Consider the following 13,513-nt stretch of genomic DNA (forward strand, 5'->3'; position numbering starts at 1 on the left):
TTTTTTTTTTTTGATTGAGCATGGGTTAGAGATTTGTGTTTCCTGCAACCATTTTATTATCACTTGTCCAGTCAAACTTTGCTAAAAATTCGATTAAATACTCACCAGCCACTTGCCATGGGAACTTCTGATCTTCTCTATGGTTGCAGATCTTACATATTTGAAAGTTATATTTATCCTTCCAACAGAGTAGTGGTTATTTACAACTCCAGCAGTTTCTACAGTTAGTTCTTTGAAAACCAATAAGAGAGAGAATTACAAGTTGAAATGGTTGAGCATTAGTGCTGTCAAAATTAGATTTAAGTTTTAAAAATTGTTTATTCCAGCTATAATTTATAGACACCCCTGCTCTTTAATTTCATTTTTAAAGAAATCATTTTAAAGGTATCAATGGAGAATGCAGTTTCATAATTGCTATATTTAAATTACTCATCCCACGAATTTCTGACGTTTGCTTTTCTGCCAACGTTTCCATCTCCTCTCCCTGCCTTTTAGTCCAGAGGGGGCATTTCCTCTGGATCAGACTAGTGGCTTTTCTTTTCTTTTCCCCCAAAACAATTGTCTATGTTTAAAAGTTCAGAGCTAAAGTCTTAAGGACTTGGTCTTCTGACATGCTAAAACTCAAGTTCTTGAGACCTCAAAACCTTGGTTTTAAAACTCCAAAGTCTTGGATTTCTAAATTGAAAAACTGCTTTTTTTGTTGAATTTTCCCTTTCCATAATTGATGGTGAAAGGGGAAATATTGGGTTGGCCAAAAAGTTCGTTCAGGTTTTACAGGAAAAATCCAAACGATCTTTTTGGCCAACCCCATAGTATGAGAGGGAAAAAACGTAATAAATGTATTAAATATTACTCCCTCCAATAACTTTTATTTTCATGCTTCTGAAGTGTGTTACATACTGGGTTCTCTCATATTTAGTAAAGACATATTATCTGATGTTCTTAGACCCCAAAGAGAAGACCCACATGGGAAAATCACCCAAGTCTACTAAACTTTTAATCAGTGAGCAATCAGTCAGCTTGTTATAAGCCTCTGACATTTCTATATGGAAAAGAAATTAGTTAATATCACTGTGGTTTAGATGCCAGTAGCTAGTGAGGGCTTTTAAGGAAGCTGAAGTGGTGGTGGTGGTGGTGGTGGTGGTGGTGGTGGTGTGTGTGTGTATATGTGTGTATGTGTGTATGTGTGTATGTGTGTATGTATGTGTGTATGCATATACTATTCACAGCTTCTTGGACCTGGAGTTATAATAAAGTTCATACCCAGTGAAAACTTCTATGTAAAGAATAAATTTGAATACATTTTTTAAAAAATGTAGTTTTTGTCTTGTTAGAAAAGTATTGGAAATATATGAAAATAAGTAGAGAAAATTTTAAAAGTTACATTCTAAACAATATGCATAACAAATTATGCTATTCATATTGGCATTTATTATGGATTTTTGGGTTTAATTGTTTTCTTTGTTTTTTCCATTCAGAGGATTTATCAACAGCCTTCGACTGTACAGGACATTCTATGGAGGCCTGGCTGATCAACTTTGTGCTAATGAATTAGCAGCTGGTGACGGACTGCCATGCTGGAACGGAGAAGATATAGTAAAAAGGTACTTTATGTGTAGTGATCTGTGAAAACATAATGGCCATTTTCATCCTTGATTTCTTTTCCTAGTTCTTGAATGCATTACTTCAGTTTTAACTTTGCCACACAGGTTAGAGGATACATCAATTCCTTCTCTTTAGTTTGTCAAAAATAAGTTTGATTCTTTTTGACATTTTAGAAATATGATAGCATTCTGTGGTGTTCTGAAAGTTCTCTCGTCTTTTCTATCTGTGGCTTACCCAACAATCCCACTTTTTCAGTGAAGTATTACTTAACTTCTAGCCGATCTGTCTTGTTTCTCAGATATCTTTTTTTTTAAACTTTATGAGTATTAGAAAGGAAATTCGGTGAAATGTGAATACCTGTGCAAAGATTTGTTATGTGGATATATGTCACAGCAGCACTAATATGTTCATCCTACGATTGTTTCTGAGTGTATGTGAGAGACAGAGGGAAAGAGGGAGAGGGAAACAGAGCTGGTACTTTTATGTATGTCTGTTTGAGGCATTGTTTATTTGTATGTTGTCAATTGTTCTCAAGCTCACGAGTGAAATTTTTCACCTTTTTTTTTCTCACCATCTAGAATTTCTAGAGTTTATTTTCCTTCACTTTCTATAACTGGTTGTGCTCACAAGTAATTACCTGAGCTTGAAAAAGTCCTAGATTCTCCCTCTGTTACAATAGTGTTGGTCAGTACAATTGGCCGGGAATTAGTCCTTTGATTTTCCAATGCTGGTGATTACCATAGATTGTAGACCTGTGCTGTGCTTGGATTAGAATGTTTTAGTGTATTTTATTTTGAGCAATCTGCTAAAAGGTAAGGTGATAAACTTTCTGATTTATAAACACACCTACTCTGTATAAAGATAGGTAGTTTAGTTACCATTAGAATGATGAGTTCATTTAAAGTGTCCTTTAGCAAATTCAATTTACTATGATAAACATATACTGTAGATAATATTAATATAAATTTATGTAGTAAAATCTGTTTATTGCTGTGTGATCATATTCATTATAGTTAAAGGTTGCATTCCTGATATATTAAATGATTACTTGTAGTTTACATCCAGATATCTCATAGGGAATCTTTGATTTCACAGAAATCAAAGTTTCTGAAGGCAGGAACTATACTTAGCCAGGAACTATACTTAGGCAGGAACTATACTTAAATAAAAAATTCGGCTGACATGGCTCGTGTTCTTTTTCCATTACGCCCCTTGGATGGCTTAATGTATTCTTACATATATTTGTCCTGCCTTTACTGAGAGCAGTCATAACATGCATAGTATTTTGAATTCTTACAGTATTCATGTTAATAAGATTTCTGCCACTTAGACCTAGTAATCAAATTCTACTTTGACTTATACTTTCTCTTTTCACATTGTTCAAACTGGAATTGAACATTTTTGTGTATTAACAATTTTTCTACAAGGGCTAATGAGAATTGCATGATTAATGAACAATTTAGTATAGAATATAAATATATTTAATATAGCACATTACATTATACATTTGATTCTAGAACTGCAGGAATCTTAGTTTCAATTTGTCCCATTCCTCTCTATTTGGTCTGAGGTTTTGTATAATGGGAAATACTGTTGGAGAAATCAATGATTTGGGAAAACTTTTTAGAAGGAGAGTATTTTCAACTCAAAAATATATTTTCTTCTACATGATACATATTTTAAGACCTCATTCATGGTTTATGAATAAAGAAAGTTCATCTTTAGCAAGAACCCTCCTTGGGAAGTGTCCACATTTCTGGTAAAGAAAGTGAGCAATTCTCATTATTCTCACTTGCTTCCAGCTCCTGTCTTCCCTTTTCTATACCACCCAGCCTCCTGTTTGTCAGCTGCTTCGAAGGGCCCTATGTGACTTCACTCTCCTGTGAACACCTTCCGCTTTGCTTAATTTTTTCTCAAACAGCCCTTCTAGCTCATCACCTTAGCTGACATTTTCCCTTTTTTTGAGGGTGTTTTTTTTCCCCCTCTTTTGTCCCTATCTCATGGGTCACCAACCTACTCCCTTGCTTCTCTGGGCCAGCCGATGAACCTCACACACTGGCTCCCTACCACCATCTCTAGGCTACTTCCCAAATGAACATTTTTAGCCCTAATTACTTTCTAGCACTCAGCTGAGGTTTCACAAGAATCATCTCATTGAACTTTCCCAAAACTTTATTCCCTAATGCTTCAGAGTAAGCTGATGGGGTATTTCTTTTCTGTTTGATCTTGAGAAAACTTTCATGTGTACTTTGACATTTTTTAAAATATAATTTAAATTGTAATTTCATTCACGGCTCAGCCAGTTCTTGAAATAAATTTAGAACAGGATTTTTTTTCAATGCAAAGTCAATGCTGAAATATAAATATCCATCATATCTAGTTAATGGATCATGGTATATTGACAATGGAATATTACGTGGCAGTCAAAAATGATGCATATTTATATCTGTTAAAGTGGAATAATTTCAAGTAAAAATAGGTACAGACAGAGAACAAATGTATGGATATCAAGGGGGGGTGGGATGAATTGGGAGATTGGGATTGACATATATACACTACTATGTATAAAATAGATAACTAATGAGAACCTACTGTATAGCACAAGGAACTCTGCTCGGTGCTCTGTGGTGACCTAAATGGGAAGGAAATCCCAAAAAAGAGGGGATATATGTCTATGCATGGCTGATTCACTTTGCGGTATGGCAGAAACTGATACAGCAGTGTAAAGCAGCTATACTCCAATAAAAAAAGTTAAAAGTCGGATATTAAATTCTTTTTAGATGTTGGGAGTAGGAGTTTATTAATTTTATTTATTTATTTTTGCTGTGTTGGGTCTTTGTTTCTGTGCAAGGGCTTTCTCTAGTTGTGGCAAGCGGGGGCCACTCTTCATCACGGTGTGCGGGCCTCTCGCTATTGCGACCTCTCTTGTTGCGGAGCACAGGCTCCAGACGCGCAGGCTCAGTAGTTGTGGCTCACGGGCCTAGTTGCTCCGCGGCATACGGGATCCTCCCAGGCCAGGGCTCGAACCCGTGTCCCCTGCATTAGCAGGCAGATTCTCAACCACTGCGCCACCAGAGAAGCCCGGATATTAAATATTTTATCAACAGATTTGCATAAATAAAAGTACTGACAGTCATTCCACATAGAATATTTCTGGACAGTTAACATGAAAACTGCTAATATATTTAAAATACTGGGGAGGCTTTATATTTCCATTGTATTTATATTTAATGGAAACAGATGTTATAGTGATGTTAGAATTATGAGCCATTATTGCTTTTTTTCTTTTTATAATTCTTTTTTGAAATAAAAGCACTATTTTTACATTTCATTTCTAACCAAATTGGATTTTTGTAGTAATTTTGTGATATAATTTTTTCAAAGCATTAACGGATATGTTTCAAAAATTCAGTAGTTCAGTAATCTAAGATGGCTTCGATGTACAGGCAAGTTCTAATGAATGTTACAATCCCGAACTATTAGCTGCTTTTTCCTTGCGAATAAACAGAGTATAGCAGCGATCAGTGTGTGAAAATGCTAAGATCCCCATATAGAATATTCATTTCAGAGACCTGCAGTTGGTTGAGATAAATAATGCCTTCAAATTTTGAAGAAATGAATATCAAGTGAATTTGTACCACATGTGGGGATCATAGGGGTTTTTTCCTTTCTTGTGCTGGGTTATAATACTCATCAAGTTCATTGTAGAGAAATTATGCCAAAAACATCAATAGGATAAATTTGTGGCCAAGATTGAGCATATCATTCATTGTTAAGAGCGAAGTGATTATTTTGGCAAAATTTCTTCTCCTGGAGGCATTTTTTAGGAGGTGATTGGTCAGATTATTTATGTGCACAGACATGCTGCCTCAAAGAACAGGAGAACCATACAAATTGTTTCAGAATTATGACAGGCCTATAAACTGGGTCAAATCACCTTTGTGCTCATCAAAAGAGGTGGAATTCCTCTGTGGTTGTAAATGAAACATCTCAAATAGTTGTAGCATATTAATTCATGAAACAAAATCTATTTTAATTCAAATGATTTTAAAGAGTGCGTGCATACCATGTACACTATCGCGACACCGAGGTCCACAGTTCAGATGATTTCTGATTAACGATGAAAATTTACTACTGAAATCCACATAGTCTCTAACTCTTAAAGTCCCTCTTATCTACCCTTCCTGTCTCTTCATCGCGAAATAAAATTGTTCTCTGAAAGGCCTGCCAGTGCTTACTCTGTTCTCAGTTCCTGGTGATTGCAAATTGATTGTTTGATGGCTTGCGCTTGTCTTTCTGAGTACTGAAGTTCAGGTGACAGCTACTTAATTACCAGGGCTTCCTTTTCCCTTTTGATTAATAGACAGATAATCCAGTAACTCTCCCTCCATCTCCAGGAATTTGTAACTTCCGCAACAACCCTTAAACTAGCCAATAGCTGTTAAGTATCCCCGTAAAATTAATAATCCACGTGATTTCTACTTCATCTTATGTAGTTAATGTTCTTTAATGCGTCTTTCCTATCCCAGTGTTTTCTTTTTGAACTCTTACGATAAGGTGCCCCTTTTCAACATATTAGAATCAAATTTTTAAAAAATAAAAATATAAAACCTTAAAAATCTGAGATTTTATACTTATCTATTATCAGTTTTCTTTCCACCCAGACAATGACATTTTTTCTGGCCATAACTTTTTTTTACCTCACTTTTTTTTTTCTCCTTTACCCATTATTTATCTGGAAAGACACTTCATCTTCAAATTTTCTTTTTCTTCCAGACCTTCCTACGTATATATTTTTTAAACACCTGGCTTAGTTTTCAAATGTCACAGACTCCATTTTAAACCCAGCCAGGTCTCAGGATTGCTCTGAATTTTATTACTGTAACAACTGCTTGTTTTTCCTATGTTGCTTATGCAAAGGCAGTATGTTCTTCATGACTTAAACACCAGTCTGTTTTCTATTTCTTTTTCCCCTCGCAATTTCTACCTCTGCAATCAGGTTTATAACACTGAATTAAACCTTTGTAATAATCATCAATGTTATCATACCTATGGCCTGTCTTACTTGGTTCAGAATTGGAGGTCACTTAAAAGGGGTGACTACACGGTGTCCCCACTCCTACCCCATTGCGACAATCTGCCATGGACCTTGATATTTCCACTATTAATGGAATATTTTCAACTAAATCATTTTCTCCATACAACTGCGTATACAGTTTTGCCAAACTCCCACTTTTATCTTGGGTGCTAGTGGAATGAATTCCCTCATTTGTGTTTTATTGTAACCTCTAACTCCACCATGACACTTTGAATACTTTTTTGCATTTATATGTCATATACCTTCCTGTCTACTGAAATTTATTTTATAACACAGCTTCTATATCTGAGAGGCTAAGAGCAATGTCCTTGAACACCTATCAATAATTTTTTCAAGATAACAGGACTCCGAGGAAAAGGAATTTTTATAAGTGTTAGTGAGAACTAAGTTATGGTGATTTGGGGATGTGGCTTGGTGATAACATTTTGGTGGGTAATATATGGTTCCAAAATGAAATTGAGTGTTGGAAAAATGAGAAGAAGAGAGATGAATCATGAAAGTTTCTACCTATGTCTGACTCTGGATACTGATTTTTTTTTTTTTTTCTAACCTTAAGATCATGCCTGTCCCATTGTGTGTACTTCCATAGACATTTGGTGGAACCAGAGTCTAAAGAACTCTAAGAACCTCCTGTCTTAGAGACATATTAGGTCTGATTGTCTCTATCATAAATGAGGCATCTGGGTTGGGGGTGGGGAAAAGTGCCAAGGTCTGCCCCAGGTCAAAAGCTGAGTCTGCTATCTTCAGCATGGGAAGAACTGAAACATTTTTGCTCTTTTGTGGCAGAAATGCAAAGTGTGGTTTTAGATATATTATGAGACTGTCGAATTCCTCACATTGTAGAATACACAGTCTAGGTCCAGTGGGACAAGCATCAGTATGACTGATGTATTAGGTTCTGAATGAGCATAAAATGTGTAGAGTTCTTGGCTGTGTACCATCTTTCTGCCTTACTACAGTATACTTGCTTAGCAGATAATTTTTATTTAAAAGATAGTGTCTAAAATAGTTATCCCATAGTTTGGTTCTGTAGAGAATAAAAGAAGGTAGCAAAGGGATGCACATTTTATCAACCTTTCTCCAAGTTCTGACATTTCTAACTAGTATTAAAGCCTAGGAAAATACCCATTCTTCTCAGGTCAATATACACATTTTGTTATTTTCTAAGAAATGCTCCATTAATCTGGCAATAATTGCATGGTGTCTCATCTTCTGAACCGAGACATTTCTTTTGAATCTTTCTTTACTGGTTTATTTCCTTCGTAGTCAGTTGTCTCCTGTTAAGCAGTACAATCATTACATTTAGGCAGCTGGACTCAAAGGTGAAAGTAGAAACTGTTTCACTAAACCCACTCTGAAGGCTGCTTTTCCCTGTCTCTAGAATGAAATCGCAGCCAGTTCTCAGAATTTTTTTGGTCAAATGTCTGAAGGGTCTTTTATTGTCATTAGTTCCATAAACAGTCTAAATTCAGTAATCAAATTCAGCCCGAAGAAAGTCTAAATTCAGTAAAAAGGTCCAGGCTGACTTGATACGCAAAACTTCATTTAAAGCGGCCATTTCTCTGCATTGCCGTGAGGTACTGCTCCAGTCTCAGGGGCACCTGTAGTGGGGGGTGAACCACTTCAGGTCCACGTGCCAACCTTGACTTCTTGTCCTCCAGCCAATATTTCTGACTCCTGCATGTTTGGAGCTGGCAGGACAATGGGGCAGCAGTGAGAGAGAAGGGGTGAGAGAAAGGAACATTCTTTTTGGCTGATAATTTTGTATCTTTCATCGATGATTGTTAACTTGGTGGCTTTTAAGACTGATGTTCTAGGGCATCTGTGTGCTCAAGACAATGCCTCTTCTAATCTTTTCCATCTGGCTTCCTTCTGCTGAGATCTTCTGGTTGGGTTCTTTTCTCCTGCATGGTCCACTCTAGACCACAGAAACTTTGCTTCTCTCTCCTGCTTTTGGTGGAAGAACAGCCTGTATTCAGTGGAGCTGCCTCTCTTTACTCTGCTGCAAGGCAGGCAACTTCTGCTACAGGCATGGGCCGCCACAGCAGTCCAAGTTTCTTCAAAGAAATTCTCTCCTTTGTCCTCTTCAACCTCAATCCTTCAATACAATTAAGATGGATGCCAAGATGAAGGACTCAAAACCAGTTTTCAGCCATCTGCTTTTTATGTCTAGCACCTCCGTTTGGAACACTCTCTATCGTCTTGTTCTCAGCTGAAACGGAAACAGAATGGATGTAAAATACATCCTTTTACATGTATTTGGGACTGGTGGGAAGGAGACAGAAAACTAGATTCCATGTTCAATACTGCAGTTGACCTTGAATGGGATACAAAGGTAAAACTTTGTCCCCACCTCAGGGACATAGATTCCAAACACAGTAGAGCACATGTTCACAATATGAACACAGTAAGACAGATACTGTGAAACAAGAGAGACACACAAAAAGTCCCACAGACTTTCAAATGAGGAAATCTCATTTGTTTAAGGAGATTTGAAAACTATTTAATAAAAGAGGTAATATATGATATGGGTCTCCATTCATTTCAAATAAATTCTCTGAAATATATATGGATGAGATGAGATAAGATGATGTCTGGAATTTGCTTTAAAATAATTCAGTGAATGGGGGAAGAGGGTAATACTATATGTGAAACAAGGTTTTCTGTGTGTGGATAGTCATGGGAGGTGTATTATGGGTTCAGGGTGTTCTTTGTATTTTTGAAAATTTTATAATAAAACATAATAAAAAAGGCATAATAAAAATTATGTTAAGGGTCTATTCTGTCACATATGCTGTTCTGAATGATGGGGATACAGTGATGGACAAGACAGACATGAGCCGTTTCTTACCAGATTCAGATAAAGAGGAGATGAACACTGTTCAAAGGATTACAAGTATGAATGGTTTACAAAATCTTTAAGGTTGGATGGAATTTTAATCAGCTGACCTGGAGGCAAGAAACAGAATGGGAGCAAATGCATTTTTGAATGAAGTGCTCCAAGTTTGGTGACCTCTTAAACAGCATTATTTCCATTTGTGTGTAACCTTTCAGATTTTCTCTTCTCCTTCTCAGCACTCTTTCTTTTGGGCTTCATGGGCATGTCCTGACTACGTAGTATGAAACTTTTGCTTGTGCATTATAATGTAGCCACTTATTCAGAAAGCCGGTGAAAGCTCAGAGGTTAGGACCATAGTCTGAAGAGCCAGGCTACTAAGGTTCTTAGTAAAGATTAGCCACTGTAGCTCTGATTTCAGGCACATTTATTAACTTCTAATTGCATCAGTTTTCTTATCTTTAAAATGTGGCTGAAAATAATACCTATCTCCTATTTGAGAATTAAATAAGTTATTAACATCAACCATTTAGAATACTGGCTATCACCTCGTAAACATTCAAAAACGATTAAATCTTCTTATTGAGCAGTTTATAATCCTTTACTTCAGTAGGAATGAAACACTATTGTATTAAGCTTCTCTCTTCATTGGAGGTTTTCTATCATGGATCAGAAAACTTCCATTTGGAAAACAGACATGTGAAGGTTGGTTTATGAGTCAGTAAAAATTAGTATCAGGGATTTTGGATTGGAAGTAGGAGATAGTGCCTTATGAATAGTTGAAAGAATTATTTCATTGAGGATAGAAGTAGAGAAAATGTATCTTAATAGGCAGTTTATCAAATGCTCCAGTTTTTGGAGAATTTGGAGAGTTGTGGTCTGTCTTGTACCCATGCAATACATCAGTTTTCTCAAGGGAGAACTAAAAGTTAAGATACAAAGAAAAAACATAAAGATAAATGAAAAATATTTTACTCCCAAGCAGTAGTTTGGGAACAGTCAATCACTGTCTTAGAGTTGATCATAATGAACTACCTGTTGACTGGAAATAAATGTCTGGAGCCATGCTAACTATCAGTACACCATACAACAGATTGTTTCGGTGACACGATAGTTTTAAGACTGCTACACTTAGAGTCATTTCTCTTCATCCATTGAGTTCCCGAAGGAAATACATATCATAAATAGAATCACTAAAACAAAATGAGGTTGAACATCAGTCATCATCGTGTGTCTAACTGCTCAGTTTCCTGCCAGACTGACAGGGTACAAGGAAGCTATTTTTAACTTGTTACTTGCTTCCATCAGAGATTGTGTGTAGAGAAAGACGAAAAAAATAAGAGACAGCAAGATAAAAGTTCACTGAAGTGGAAACCTAAAGGACCTTTTCCCATCTGTTTGGCACAGAAGTTGTTATCTCTTTAGGGATACAGATTTCATCACAGTTCCATAGACTTGTGAGTGCAGCTTGTGTTACTGCAAAGCAGCAGCAGCCCTCAAGGGCTCCGGGAAGTTTATTCTTACCTTAGCCTGAGGAGTTCCTTACTTTTCCTTCATTTTCATATTGAACTTAGAAGTGAAAGACTCTTCCCTTTTTAGTAAAATAGCTGTAAGTTTGCTCATCTATAAAGATGGTACATATTTGTGTTTCTTAGTCTGGTTCCTACACTTCCATATCAGAGGATATAAATTCATCAATGAATGATTTATTATATTTTATTTTATTTTTATTTATTTTTATTTATTTATTTTTTTGCGGTACGCTGGCCTCTCACTGTTGTGACCTCTCCTGTTGCGGAGCACAGGTTCCGGACGCGCAGGCTCAGTGGCCATGGCTCACGGGCCCAGCCGCTCCGCGATATGTGGGATCCTCCCAGGCCGGGGCACGAACCCGTGTCCCCTGCATCGGCAGGCAGACTCTCATCCACTGCGCCACCAGGGAGGCCCTGATTTATTATATTTTAGAATAAAATGCCAGAAGAGATGAAAGAGAACAGTCACTGATTTACGATACTTTCTTCTTCAAATAGAGTCTAGTTTAGTCTCATTTATTTTATGAGAACAGCCCATTGGTTATCAGCACATTTTCTTGACCAACCATCAGGATGCTTATGTGCTGACGCATTCCTCAAAACAAATGAGTTCCCGAAATCGGATTTGAAATTACTTGCACGTTAATGAATGTAACATTTGAAGGTTATTGACCTATATGTTTTGACTGGCATGATTACTATAATTATGTATTTCATTGTTCTGAAGATTTCATTTTCTCATGACTATACTGAAATGAGGGAATGTTTTAATTTTTTTTTCTCCTGGGAAATAAATGAATGCAAATTATTTTTTTGAGTATTTTTTTTGGCATAATCCACTTTCAAAGCTCTATCTTTAATCATTTTTATATGTAATGGAGCCACAAAGAGTCCAAGTTATAAATCTTTAGGGTATTGAATGAGAAACCCGAGTCTTAGAATCATGAAGGAAATGAGTCTCAAGTTTGGAAAGCAGCCTAAAAGCCAGTTCATCCGATACAGTACAGAACTCTGAACAATGGTTGTGAGAAGGGAAAAACCAGTAAGAAAATTTTGCTCTCTATACACTTTCAGGATAGTGCTTAAATGTTTCATAACATTTCTATATAAAGAATGGTATTTTCATTTTAAGAAATGCCATTTAATTCTTGAGTTCCCTCTATCAGCCTCAGCCAGCTTGTACCTAAATTGGTACAAAGCTGCTCATTTCTTTTGCCTCATTCTATGCAGTTCTGACAGCAAGAAAGCCCTCCTAATAAAGTGAAGACTCTTTGCTAGGCAGGAAGGCATTAATATATGATGTGTGATGATATAAACATTTTCATATACCTTTTACATACATTAAATATGGAATGACAATTAATTATGGACGTGGATGAAATAGTGGTCCTTTTTAAGATTATTCTAAACAGGACCTAGGCATTTTTAGGGATATTGAATCAGTAAATCAACATTTTAGAGTAATATATTTAAATTATTTTGTATCAAACAAAATGAATGTCTTCTTTTAGTGAGCATGGAATATTTAAGTAGCATTGCAAAGTAGTAAAAAATGTATGGCACTGTTGGTTTGGAATTGAGTCTTTGCCATCTAATTTGAAGTCATGCTTCTCAATTTTCCATATATGTTTCTTCAGAGGTAAGTGGTGATGCTCTGTGGGGTAGAAAGAGGCACAGTATAAACATAAAACCTGCAGTGAGAGGGCTTCCTATGTGATAAATATATAGTAATGTATTTGATGTGTTAGGGTTTCCAGAGAAACAGAACCAATAGTATCTATCTACCTATCATCATCTGTCTTCTATATGTAGAAAGAGGTTTTCAGGAATTGGCTCATGGGTTTGTCGGGGCTGGCAAACCTGAGATCTGCAGGGCAGCTGGCAGGCTGGAAATTCTGTTGAAAGTCAACAGAATTTGACTTTCTGATTTGAAGAACAGTCTTCAACAGTTACAGTCTTGAATCCAAAGACAATCTGGGGGTTGAATTCTTCCTTTTCTGGGAACGTCTGCCTTTTCTCTTATGACCTTCAACTTGATTGGATGAGGCCTACCCACATCATGTAGGTAGTCTGCTTCACTCAGAATCTACTGTTTTGTTTGTTTGTTTGTTTGTTTCTTGCGGTACGCGGCCTCTCACTGTTGTGGCTTCTCCTGTTGCGGAGCACAGGCTCTGGACGCGCAGGCTCAGCGGCCATGGCTCACGGGCTTAGCCGCTCCGCGGCATGTGGGATCTTCCCGGACCGGGGCACGAACCCGTGTCCCCTGCATCGGCAGGTGGTCTCTCAACCACTGCGCCACCAGGGAAGCCCTGTTTCTTTGTTTTTTTAATTGGAATATAGTTGATTTTCAATGTGATGTTAGTTTCTGCTGTACAGCAAAGTGAATCAGTTATACATATACATAAATCCACTCTTTTTTAGATACTTTTCCCATATAGGTCA

General features: G+C 36.8%; 1 protein-coding gene across 1 annotated transcript in view; it reads left to right on the top strand.

Moving 5' to 3' along the window:
• The window catches only part of GPC5 (glypican 5), a gene marked incomplete at both ends in the record, with an annotated part of 1,374,381 nt that overhangs the window by 300,033 nt on the left and 1,060,835 nt on the right, over positions 1 to 13,513 (top strand). Inside the window, one exon of the mRNA XM_082859487.1 lies at positions 1,479 to 1,604. Within this exon, the coding sequence (XP_082715613.1) occupies positions 1,479 to 1,604 (126 nt within the window). The remainder of the gene's footprint in view (positions 1 to 1,478; positions 1,605 to 13,513) is intronic.

The sequence above is a fragment of the Leucopleurus acutus genome, assembly GCF_964270905.1.
Source record: "Leucopleurus acutus genome assembly, chromosome: 18".
Classification (NCBI taxonomy): Eukaryota; Metazoa; Chordata; class Mammalia; order Artiodactyla; family Delphinidae; genus Leucopleurus; species Leucopleurus acutus.